Consider the following 12,918-nt stretch of genomic DNA (forward strand, 5'->3'; position numbering starts at 1 on the left):
ACCGAGTGAAAAGATTAAGAGTTGTCGACATGTTTACACAGCCAATATAATTTAATCAACACTGAATAAACCAAATATTTCAGGTAGAGAGATGTGCATACAAATGTTCGCTTATATTCGCAGGGTCTAATCACTTGATGTTGACTAAGGTGTGCATAAGAAGGGTGACCTCAAACTATGTAAATAGTTATGTATACTTGTAGGTATATTTATTTGGTTGCCGAAAAGCGATCGCCACCCCAAGTATATATAAAGATTAGTGGAAAAACATCAAAATATTTCTGTTCAAATTGTCAAAATCTGTGTATTGGTGTTGGTGCGAATGGTATGGAATGGAAACATAAAACTCAGCAGTTTTTGTATGTGTAAGTAAAATGTTGCCAATGTGTTGGTTTCATTTTGAGTTTGCCATCTCCTTTTGACAATCCCTTCAACCATGCAATGACATAAATAAAATCAGCTGATGAGATGAGCCAACCTGTACATAATTACACCATGGGTTGGAATATAGGGAAGTTATGTATCTACCTGGAAGGTTTGCGACCACTTTAAACGAACGCAGTCTCTTTGTATGCAAATTTATATGACTAACCTTTTAAAGCCACCATTGCCCGTGCTAGTTTTTATTGTTTGTTTATTACAGCTACAGTATCTATCACGGCTTAGATTAGGATTTGGGTGATTTAAAAATTCTTGCCGATATTTTTGAAGCTACTTTGCTTGCCTTTTGCACAAATTTTTTTCACTATCTACCTCACAAATAGTTTCACACGCACCTGCTAATAAATTCCGGTATGATTTGGTTGTAATTTTTCATTTTGCTCCTTTTATTTTCGCACGCAATCTCTATAGTCAATGATGATAGATATATCCGTACTCTTCTTGTAGCTCGACGGCTAGCTGGACCAAAATGTGAAGGCGAGACAAAGAAAACTTTCGGTATATGCCGGTTCGAACTCTCAAGAAAAATTATGCTCGATATGCATGGAGAATAGAAAAAAACAAGAAATAACACCGAATTAGTATGATAAAAATTCAATTTCATTTATTCGTGAGACTTGTGTGGTAACGTAGATTACTTGTTTTATAAGAAACAATATAACTCTAACAACGCACTTAAATGGTGTTAAATTGTGATACTAACTTAGATGACCGACACTTCGTTTCAACAATCGCGACGAATGAACCAGTGAGCAAATACTAAACGTAACAGTATATGCCTCATGGCCTTTTATTAGTTCTAATATCGTAAGAGGGACACCGCTTGACTTTCCATAGTTCTGCATCTTTGCAGCGGATAGCTGTGCCAACCGTGAAGCAGCGTTTCCCAAACGTTGAAGGCATTTTGGCTTCAACAGTGGGCGTGGTCCTTAACCGATTTCGTTAAGTTTTCTCCGAAGCATTCCCTATAGTAAAGGCAACCTCTCTGCCGAATTTTGTTACGATAGGTTTAACGATTTTTGATTTATGATTAATAATATATGTAAAATTTATTTTACCACAAGTGGGCGGTGCATGCCCATTTCAAAAATGTTTTTCAAATTTTTATCAAGAGTTTCAATATCAGTCCACACGTCTAATTTCAGCATTCTAGGTTTACTAAATAATCAAGTTTTTTGTGTTTTCCAAAATGTTATATATATAAAAAGTGGGCGTGGTTGTCATCCGATTTCACTCAATATCAAGATATCTCAATATTTACTCAAGCTATCGTGTTAACGGACAGACGGACGGACATGGCTCAAACAAATTTTTTTCGATACTGATGATTTTGATATATTGAAGTCTTAATCTATCTCGATTCATTTATACCTGTACTACCAACCGTTATCCAATCAAAGTTAATATACTCTGTGTGCAAAGCACGCTGAGTATAAAAACAAAGCCCGTAAACAGCATAAAGTATAGTGCCTAGCGCGCAAGAAAACCTCATTACGCCACTTTACTTACTGTAACGTTTACCATTGTATAGAGGATGCATACGAGTATGTGGAGAAACAGTGAATCAGCCAAAGCTAAGAAGTATAACCGCGCTACTGTAATAGTCAAACAATTTTTGGGGTAAACGATAACGAAACCACAAGACGATAATATGCGAAACCGAGAATAATTAAATTATTCGGCAGCCCAAATACTTATTTTTGGATAATATAAAAGAGTGTTCTTGCTAGTGCAAATTATCAGTTCCAAACTTCGGCACAGTTGTGTACATTCAAAATAAACATACAATTTCTATAAAGAAATTCCTAATTTATGCATACAAATAAATACAATGGCTGATAAAAGTAATTTGCTGTTACTCTTCGATCGTCCTACCGAGCCTGTTTTCATGGAGAAAGGACATGCGTCTGTATTCGATGTGCCTGACAAATTTCTCATCGAACGATATCAACCCATCGGTAATGAAGTGCAAAACCGTTTTGGCGAAAAAGCAGAACAACGTATTCCTGTTCGTGATATAGCCATTCCAGATCTTCGCATACCCATGTCACTACCTAGAGATGCTCAATTTTCACTTTTCATACCGGCTCATCGTCGTATTGCAGGACGTTTGATTGATATCTTCATGGGCTTACGTTCCATTGATGATCTACAGAGTGTGGCTGTGTATGCTCGCGATCGGCTGAATCCCTACTTGTTCAATTATGCACTTTCAGTAGCATTGCTGCATCGACGAGATACTAAAGGACTTGATCTGCCATCGTTTGCACAAAACTTTCCCGACAAATTTGTGGACTCGCAAGTCTTCCGCAAAGTACGCGAAGAAGTTACAGTGGTTCCGGAAGGCTCACGTATGCCAATAACTATTCCACGCGATTATACTGCTTCTGATCTGGATCCTGAACATCGTTTATGGTATTTCCGAGAAGATCTTGGTATTAATCTTCACCATTGGCATTGGCATTTGGTGTATCCCTTTGAAGCTGGTGACCGGGCTATTGTGAACAAGGATCGCCGTGGTGAATTATTTTATTATATGCATCAACAAGTGGTCGCCCGGTATAATATGGAACGTTTTAGTAACAACTTGGCTAGAGTTGTTCGGTTTAATAATTTTCGTGAAACCATTCAGGAAGGCTACTTCCCTAAAATGGACTCGTTGGTATCGAGTCGTGCTTGGCCTCCACGATTCGATGATACAAAACTATCAGATTTAAATCGAGAGTTGGATCAAATTAATCTGGATGTGGCGGATTTAGAACGATGGAGGGATCGCATCTTTGAAGCCATATCGCAAGGCTTTGCGACTGATGTAAGTTCAAATGAGACCCGCTTCATAATTTCAGCAAAAAGAGGATTGGTTTTATATCCAAATGCTCATATCTCTCCATCCTTTTTTTTAATTTCAGGAAAGTGGTAATCGTGTTCAACTAGATGCAGTGCGCGGCATAGATGTTTTGGGAAACATGATTGAGTCTTCCATTCTTTCCCCAAACAGAAGCTTATACGGTGATTTCCATAATATGGGACATGTATTCATTTCATACTCTCATGATCCTCAACATCGTCATTTAGAGTCTTTTGGTGTAATGGGTGACTCAGCTACTGCCATGCGTGATCCTGTTTTCTACAGATGGCATGCGTACATTGATGATATATTTCAGGAGCACAAGAGTCGTATCCCACCATACACTTTGCCGGAGCTAAGTTATGAAGGTGTTTCTATAACTGGTGTACAAGTGAGTGCCGAAGGCGGACGCCCGAACGTTCTTAATACCTTCTGGCAACAATCAGATGTAGATCTGTCGCGTGGAATGGACTTTGTGCCACGTGGCAGTGTGTTTGCTCGATTCACCCATCTCCAACATATACCATTCACATACACTATCAACATCAATAACGATGGCGGTGCCCAACGATTTGGTACCGTGCGTATCTTTTTAGGGCCAAAAACAGACGAACGTGGACAAGGAATGCTATTTAAAGATCAACGTTTGATGATGATTGAATTGGACAAGTTCGTAGTGTCTCGTAAGTATTGCTAAATTATTTATGGTATAACTATTATAGCAAAATAAATGTATAGTAAATCCGGGACCAAACACCATTCGACGCCGTTCCACTGAGTCCAGTGTGACAATCCCATTCGAACGCACCTTCCGCAATTTGGATTTCAATCGCCCAGCAGCAGGTAGTCCTAATGAATTAGAGTTCAACTTCTGCGGCTGTGGATGGCCAAATCATATGCTAATTCCGAAAGGCTTGCCTGAAGGTCTTGGCTGTGAATTGTTTGTTATGGTGTCCAACTATGATCAAGATAGGGTAAGCAAAATATTTGTCCTCGGTTTGACTGTATACATAAGTAGTTTTGAATTTGTATCTTATTCTATAGATTGAACAACAATTGGTGGGTAGCTGCAGTGACGCGGCATCTTATTGTGGGGTGCGCGATCGTCTTTATCCTGACCGTCGTCCCATGGGATTCCCATTCGATCGTCTTTCTAGGGCAGGAGCAGACCGGCTTATTAATTTCTTGACTCCAAATATGAGTATCGTTGATGTGGATGTACGTCACGAAAATCGCGTGTTACCAAGAAGTGTCTAATCCGTTTATAAAAGCTGTTGCAATTTTATCCCTCTTTATGAAATATGCATGAGTTCATGCATGCATACATACATACATATATACGCACATATGCATAGCCAAAATAATAAATAAAAATGTGTTTAAAAAAGCATTAACTTTTACTTACTTAATTGGCGCATAATCGTTCAAACAAAGCATAACATGGCCTAGGTAGCCGCTGCTGGACTTTGTTGATATCTGCGTTAAGCTCGTATAGCTCATGGTTAAATATTCTTCGATACTTATTGTGGCCAACACTCCCAGAGCCACAGATGAATAATATATTCAAAAATTTGGCTTTTATTTGGATCGCCGCAAGACATTCGTCCCCAGGCAGGAACGTCAGCACTTGACGACAAAGCCTCTTTCCCACCACGAATCCAACGCCAAAACTGCGCTTATTTCCATGGCCGCTGAAGTAAATGTCACAATTTTTAACTTTTTTCTTCCTTGCTTCGTCCATTACATACTTTGATGAGGACATCCACCAGCCGGGCGCCTGTGCACGAGCGTTTCAAAACTCATCCTCCTTCCATACAAATGCTGTAGCTTTAGAAAATAGGCAATTAGTTATAATCAAATTGTTATAAATTTTTTTTCTCATTTTCAATTGGCGGATTCTCGTTTTCAAATAAAAATGTCTGTTTTTGAAATGTTAGATTCTTATTTTTAAATGGTATATTCTCGTTTTAAAGTGGCTTGTCTTATTTTCAAATAGAGGTTTCCTATTTTCAAATGAAACATTCTTATTTTGAAGTTACTATTCTGATTTTCAAATGAAATTTTCTCACATTAAACTTAAGCTTTCTCATTTTAATTTGTCTATTCTGATTTTCAAATTGAGTTTTCTTATTTCAAGTTGAAGTTTTCTCATTTTAATATGAAAATGGTGTAGGCGTTCCCCGAAACGTTTAAGGGGTGTCGCACATTGGTTAAAATTCACATTTTAATAAACTGAGTCTTCATAGGGGTGGAACCCCTAAGTATTACTACTTTTGGAGCTATGGCTCAAAATTGCGGATTGTGGAATATAGGTTGCAGTCCCTAAAAACTTAAGCTACAGTTACCCACCGACTTATGTAATGCACGTATACGTATGCCGTACGTACACACATTTGAACGAAATTTATGCCCGTAGTGGCAATGAAAAAAATGTTGTCATTGACCTGTTTGAATGCATGCTTATGGAAACATTAACTTTTTCTATTTTAATTTTTGATGTTGTAAAAGGCTGGAATTAGTATTAAATAAGTATAAATAGATTACATATTTATAATCTGCACTTTTACATAATTATTTCGAATTATTTTTACAATTTTTCAAACTTTAATTAGGTGTTTTTGCATAAAACTGCAAACGGTTAAAAATTAGCGCACAAAAGTTTACTAGGCAACTCTGTCTAGTCAGAGAGCGATCAGCTGACACGTTCTTACGGAAAAAATGTTCCGTGCTGCGTAAGATAAGTCGTGTCAGCTGACACGTTTTTTGTACTTACGTTCGTGGGTAACTGCAGCTTAATTTTCGCTCAAACGTGTGTACGTACGGCATACGTATACGTACGTTACACACGTCGGTGCATAACTGCGGCTTTACTCTTTTGACCGAAAATTTGGAGCGATCTAATAATTGTTGGACGAAGGCAAATTACTTGAGAAAAGGTGATCTTATTGTATTTCGGTTCCTTTCAGTTCTGACAGTCTGCTTTGTTGAGTGCAGATTTTATTGTTCAGTCGTTCGCCAGGGCGTATGAGTAACCGGCTTAAAACGAATATTAGCCATCATACAGTGAGTTCTCTAGCTCCGTATCAGCAAATTGAACCAGACTTCTATCTGGATTTATCTGGCTTAAATCGTTGTTGCATTTACATGCAAAATTATTTATCTGGCCCAGGATCTTTGCGACAGGATGATGGCTATTTTTTTTATCTTTGTTATGTCCTAACAGGCCAACCTAATAAAAACGCAATGCGGCAGTTTTTTGTCAAAAATGTCCCATGCACATACAAATTGTATGAGAGCAATCGAAATGAATTGCCTGCGTAAAAAGCTAACTCGATTTCCAATTTTTGTTTTGCGTGACATATCAGTTTGACGTTCTCATACATGTTTCACATTTTCGCAACGCATGCTTATTTCAGTTGAGACAAAAAAAGTCGTTTATGTGCGTGCGTTAAAAAACCGCAGTGCGTTTTTATTAGGTTAGGATGTATAATAAAGCGATTACACCCAAAGAAAACCTCAAACGTAGTGGACTCTATTGGAAGCATCGCAAGGTGAAATATTTGCTTGTGTTTATTAGGGTTTTCGCTTTTTGACCCTTTTTTGTTGTTTTTGTAGCTATAAAGTATAGGTATCGAAAAATCTAAAGTAATTGCCTTTTCGCATATACAAAGAGAGCACAATTGTGCTATGAAGTGCAGACCCCTGCTATAAAGAAGCAAAAACAACAATATCAACCCTTTTTCGTGTCTTCTTGCTTTAACGATTTTGTTGCACGCCATCAACCTAACCCCATGGTGCTACCGGGACGAATGGCAGGGTGCTTTTGACGTTACCTATCTTTTGCTTATACATAAGTGCTATCCGTTGTTGGCATTCCGTCGTTTATATTTCCCCTCATTCCGACCTGCAGTTTTGAAGATACTTGCTTTTTCGCTATTGGGGCCGTTTGTGCTACAGCATCAGACCTACATGTTTTGTCGGTGCGGTTGAGTTACCCAACGGCTCGGGCTCCTTTCGACCTCTTATGAGTGGGCTTATAGTCTTCAGCCGATAGTTGGCTCTTTGTTTCGTCCGAAGCCTCTTCTCGCTCATACCGCTTACAGTAGAGAGGTTTTCTCGATGCAAAGCTCCGACTTTGTCTTCGACTTATTTCCACGGTCTCGCGGGCTCAACCCTAGCGCCTACTCTTCCGATCAACAACGGCTATAAGCGCTTACTGTTACAGAGCTTTCTTACTCATTTTACTTCGTACCCCAGTATTCCAGCATTCTTCTCTGTCCGCAATCGCCTGCAGATCTTTATATATCTTACTTCGGGGAAAGAAGCATCCAATACCCGTAAGAAACAGCATACAAAACTCGTAGGATAACAACAGGGAGCTGTTAGGTAAATTTGTATAAACATATGTACTACGCTTTTAGATAATGATTATATTTTATTATGATGCGATCAAACCCGATCCAACCAGATCCAAAACCTCTGTGTATAGAGAGCCTTTCGCCGAGACAACGAGGACAATGAAATATTACGTGTTCCGCATTTTTCAATTCGGTGGTGCAATGTGGACAGAAAGGACCCTTCTTTATCATATGCGTTTGTAAATACGCCTTGAAGCCACCGCGCCCACTCATTATCTTCGCTGCTAGTATTTCTTTTTGGTTGGTAATTTTGGATAGGTTTTTATATTATAGAGCTGGTTAAAGGAAAAAAATATATAAACAAAGCGCGATATCCTCCAAAAATATTTGGGCCAAGCTTCTCTTCTAATTTGCGTCGTGCTCGTTTTAATTTTTCTTAAAAATTTTTATGCCGACTACGAACGGCGAGGCAGAAGAGCTATCGCTGAGGAGCTTTTCATGGCAGAAATACACTCAGGGTGTTTGCCAAATCACTGCCGAGAAAAACTTTTTAAACGGTTTTATTTAGCTTGACTTGACAGGCTGTTTGGCTGGCTGGCTGGCTGAATTTTTTAATTGAAATTTAAGTAACCTCCCGATAAGCTACAAGCTTGAAACTTGAAATATAGTTCAGAACCCGATGACAATGCAAGATTAAGAAAAAACCCCGATAGGTGGCGCAAGGATCGAGATATTAAAAAAAACCGTATTTGGTTCATATTTGGAACACATAATACACACATGAATAGAAAGTGACCTATGAAAAAAATCGCCGCTAGATGGCGAAAGGATCGAGATATTAAAAAAAATTGTATTTGTGGTCCGATTTGGCTCATATCTGGAACAAATATTACATACAGTCCGGTCGAAGCGACATCAAAATATGTTTTAGTAGACGAGGAGGGACAAGCATACGTGGCGCAGAGTCGAGTAAAGTCTTTGGAAGAATTATGTATTGAGGACTTAGATTGTAACAAATTGTCACGAAAGGGTCCTTGTAATAATGAGTTACTAAATGAACTAAATAGAATGAGAAATAATAGGCTATTAAATAACTCAAAAACTTGAAAAGAAAATATTAAAAAAAAAAATGTTTATGTTAAACGGTTTTATTGAAAACAATACTTACATGGAGTAATAATAATACTAAAAGCTAGGTAGGTAGGCCAGTCATCACACTCCTCATCAATCTATGGCGTTGATCAAACAATTAATAAAAGCGTTGGGCTCGTGAAATTTATAAAAATGTGAGGCGTATCATAACCTTATTAAGGTTCATTTGGTCTTATATATGACTATCAATAGAAATTTGATGCATCCAACGCTTTTATTTAATTGTTTGATCAACGCCATGGATTGATGAGAAGTGTGATGACTAGTACCTAGGACCTACCTAATTATTTTGTACCTAATTGTAAATGTACAAATCTTCTTCTTCGTGGTTTCCAAATGGTTTGTATGCGGTATATGGTATCATTGATCTTCTTCACAACTTTGTACGGGCCTTCCCAACTGCACCGAATTTTGGATGGAACACCTTTCCGCCGGGGAGGGTTGTATAGCAGTACCAAATCTCCCTCCAAGAAACCTTCCGAATTATAGTTCTTGCCGTACTTGTGTTTCATCCTACTACTCATTACTTTGGACCGTTCCCTCACACTCTGTTCTTTGGCCAATGAACTATTTCGCAGAGCTTGCGCTTGACGGATTGGCTTCGCATAACCAGTATCGTTCCCACGTTTCACAACAGTAATGCGCCCTGGCTTGAAACTACCCTCGCATTTCTTCTGGGAAATTCTTTCCTTCGTTTTCGTGCGCCCCTTTGGTTTTGTCAATGCCAGTGTTTCTCTCGCAGGTACTTTTGATTTCGCTTTATTTGGCCCATTCGATCCATTAAAATTTTCCTTTGACTTTCGTGGTCTTTGTCGAGTCTTCTCCACCAGTACTCGATTACTGCTGAACCCTTTCTCCAAACTAAAGTTAAGTGGTATATCCTGGTTCTTATAGCACATATTCCTTCTTTGCATGTCGATCCTGATGTCATGGTCAACTAAGAAGTCCACTCCCAATATGACTTCATCAACGATCTCTGCCACAACGAATTTGTGTAGAACCATGACCTTCCCAATTAAGACTTCACAGATCACTTCTCCCCGAACTTGGTTATACTTGCCACTGACCGTACGCAATCTTGCTCCAGGTAATGGTTTTACTCTCCTGTTGACTAAATCAGATCGGATTAAGGAGTGAGATGCACCCGTATCTACAGTCAGTACATGCTCCTTGCCATCCACCTTTCTGTTGTCGACAACACTGCTCGATTTTCTTCCAATTTGCGAGATAGATATCACAGGACATTCAACAGCTGGAGATATCTCTCGATCTTTACATCTGGCACGCTCTTGCTCATCTCCTCCAGCTTTTCGTTTACGACCACTGAAGTTGGAACTACCAGGACCAAGATCGTGTAAAACGCATTATTTTGTACAGACAAATATGTTTATTTAAATATGTAAATTATTGAAAATGAATATATAGATGATCGAATATTGAAATGTATGCAATTGAGCGTGAATGTATGTATGTATAAGTACAGATGTTGCTGGAAGTGAACGTTGACTATATTTTACGAATTACGGAGCGACGCGTGCTTATGCTTTCGTAGCTAATTACCAACTGACTTGCTAACTGTCTGTGACAGCTCGGCCTTTCCTGATCCCTCGTCCTCACAGGACGATTCATCTTCGTCTTCATCCACGTCTAGCTCCGGACTTGATACACACCAGGGTTTTATATGGTCTGATGATGACATAACGTTGGAATAGCGCCTTTGCGTAACCGTGACATCTGGTAAGTCTTCGACAATATAGCGGTCGTGAGTGAGCACTTTTGATACCATGTATGGGCCCTTGTATGCCGGGTCCAATTTATGCGACTCGCCTGTTGCTGATGGAACGTGATCAATTACTACCAGGTCGCCGACCTCATATTTCGTTGGAGTTGTGTGCTTTTTGTCGTATCTCTCTTTCCACTTATTCCGCTCGGGCATGATTCTATCGACTGCCATATCGCGCTTCACATCTATATCCGACATATCGACCTCGTCATGTATCGCTTGTATCAGTCGGTTGCATGTAACATCTCTAGGATTGAAATAAAATACTAATTCGTTAGGAGTATAGCCGGTTACCTCGTTTTTTTGTGAGTTCAAGCTCCATTGTATCGTTGTGAGATGCGCGTCCCAATTTTTGTTATCCTCGACTGTACATTTGAGTGCTTGCGTTTTGTTGACCCGCTCGGCTTGACCGTTGGCTCTTGGTGTCCTAACCGCCGTCTTAATATGCTGTATGCCTCGCTTATCCACGAATGCTTGGAATTTCGCAGAAGTAAACGCGGTTCCTCGATCGGACGTTAGCTTAATAGGTTGACCGAATATGCCGATTATCTCTTCTAATGCCTTGATGACTGGTTCGGTCTTCGTATTCCGTGTTGGTTTGAGTACGACATACTTGCTGAATCCGCAGACCACTACTAGCACGTACACGAATCCAGATCGACTTTTTGGGAATGGGCCCACATGATCGACGTAAACGTGCCTAAAAGGAATTGGCAAAACATTCGTAATGTGGAGCTGACTCTCCTTTCGTCCACCCTTGACTTTATTGAAACAGCATTCCTCGCATGAAGCTATATACGACTTCACGTATCGTCTCATTCGTTCGAACCAAAAATGTTTTGATATTCGTGCTAGCGTTTTCTCGGGAGCGAAATGTCCAACATCGTCGTGGCTGGCCTTTGTAATGCGCCAACTAACCGCTCGTGGCACCACTAACTTGTATTCCTGACCTACCTTACGGAAAAGTCGATTGTTGCGTATCTCGTAGTCTACCTCGATTTGTTTAGCCACCGATGTATCCACATTTTTAACGCCTTTGAGAACGTCACATATTTGCTGTAACTTTGGATCTTGTGTTTGCATCGCGTATACCCAGTCGTCGCATTTCATATGGGTTACTTGTAAGACTCGTTCGGCTACTGTATCCGGTTTTGATGGAGGCTCGACCGGTGCCCGGCTTAAAGCATCGACGTGTTGAATTTGCGTTCGTGAGCGATGGACGCAATCGAAGTCGAACTTTTGTAAACGAAGCCACCATCTGGCTACGCGTGGACGCAGTGACGTAATACTCTTCGTCGTTGCTACCGCGTTGCAGTCTGTTCGCACCACAAAGTGTGTACCCAGCAGAAATACGCGAAACCTCTCAAGAGACTCGACGATAGCGAGCATCTCCAGCTCGTGGTTCGAATACTGTGCTTCAACGGAACTACACTGTCGGCTGTAGTACTGGACTGGTTTCCACCCGTTGCCTTCTAGCTGTAGCATAACACCAGACAAACCAATTGCGCTGGCATCCGTATGCACTTCATGTTGTTTCGTTATATCAAACATGACCAGTACTGGTTGCGTTGTAAGTGCTTCTTTTAGTTTACAAAATGCCTTTTCGTGATCCATAGTCCACTCGAACGTGATACCCTTTCGTAGAAGTGTAGCTAGTGGTTTAGCAATTACGCCGTAACTCTCAACAAATTTCCGGAAAAATCCGGTGAGTCCCAGAAACTGTCGTACTTCTGTTGGTGTGCATGGTTGTGGGAACTCAGCAATGCATTTTACTTTTTCTTCACCTGGTTTAATGCCCGACGCATCCACCACGTGACCCAGAAACTTTATTTTTGTTGCTAAAAATGTACATTTTGACGGCCTTAACGTGAGCCCTGCTGCTCTGACCGCTCGCAAAAATTCCGAAAGTACTTCAATGCTCTCGTCGACGGCTTTAGTGGCAATGACTACTTCATCCACATAGCTAATGATATGTTTACGGTGCTTTAAATTCCGAATCAGTTTCACAACCATTTCCTGAAATACCATGGGAGCGTTGCGTAGCCGGCGTAAGGAAAGCCGTGTACGGTTTGCTTTCTTCCGTTAGTGGTATCTGATAATACCCGGATGTCATATCGAGCGACGTAAATAAATTATTACCTGCAAGCTTTGAAAGCTGCTCCTCCACCACAGGCATAGGAAAATGTTTTTTCAGTGCCACCGCGTTAAGAGCCCTGTAGTCGACGCACATTCGGTCTTCGCCGTTAGATTTTTGCACCAGGATTACAGGAGCTGCATGTACCGATGAACTGCACCGTATAATACCGTGTTTGAGCAGATTGTCAATAATTTTCGTT

At 40.2% G+C, this 12,918-nt stretch overlaps 1 protein-coding gene across 1 annotated transcript; it reads left to right on the plus strand.

The window, feature by feature from the left end:
- Positions 1 to 2,233: 2,233 nt before the first annotated feature.
- LOC137237322 (phenoloxidase 2-like) lies at positions 2,234 to 4,900 on the plus strand. Its single transcript, XM_067760818.1, has 4 exons — positions 2,234 to 3,253; positions 3,351 to 3,972; positions 4,028 to 4,263; positions 4,334 to 4,900. The coding sequence occupies exons 1-4, from the start codon at positions 2,273 to 2,275 to the stop codon at positions 4,544 to 4,546; spliced, it is 2,052 nt and encodes a 683-aa protein (XP_067616919.1). The 5' UTR covers positions 2,234 to 2,272; the 3' UTR covers positions 4,547 to 4,900.
- Positions 4,901 to 12,918: the final 8,018 nt, after the last annotated feature.

This window comes from Eurosta solidaginis, chromosome 1, assembly GCF_040869045.1.
Source record: "Eurosta solidaginis isolate ZX-2024a chromosome 1, ASM4086904v1, whole genome shotgun sequence".
In the NCBI taxonomy this organism is placed as follows: domain Eukaryota; kingdom Metazoa; phylum Arthropoda; class Insecta; order Diptera; family Tephritidae; genus Eurosta; species Eurosta solidaginis.

Coding starts and splice junctions, on each gene's coding strand:
- LOC137237322 (XM_067760818.1), top strand. CDS start 2,273: ATGGCTGATAAAAGTAATTTGCTGTTACTCTTCGATCGTCCTACCGAG. Junction 3,254..3,350: donor CGCAAGGCTTTGCGACTGAT/GTAAGTTCAAAT, acceptor TTTTAATTTCAG/GAAAGTGGTAATCGTGTTCA. Junction 3,973..4,027: donor GGACAAGTTCGTAGTGTCTC/GTAAGTATTGCT, acceptor ATAAATGTATAG/TAAATCCGGGACCAAACACC.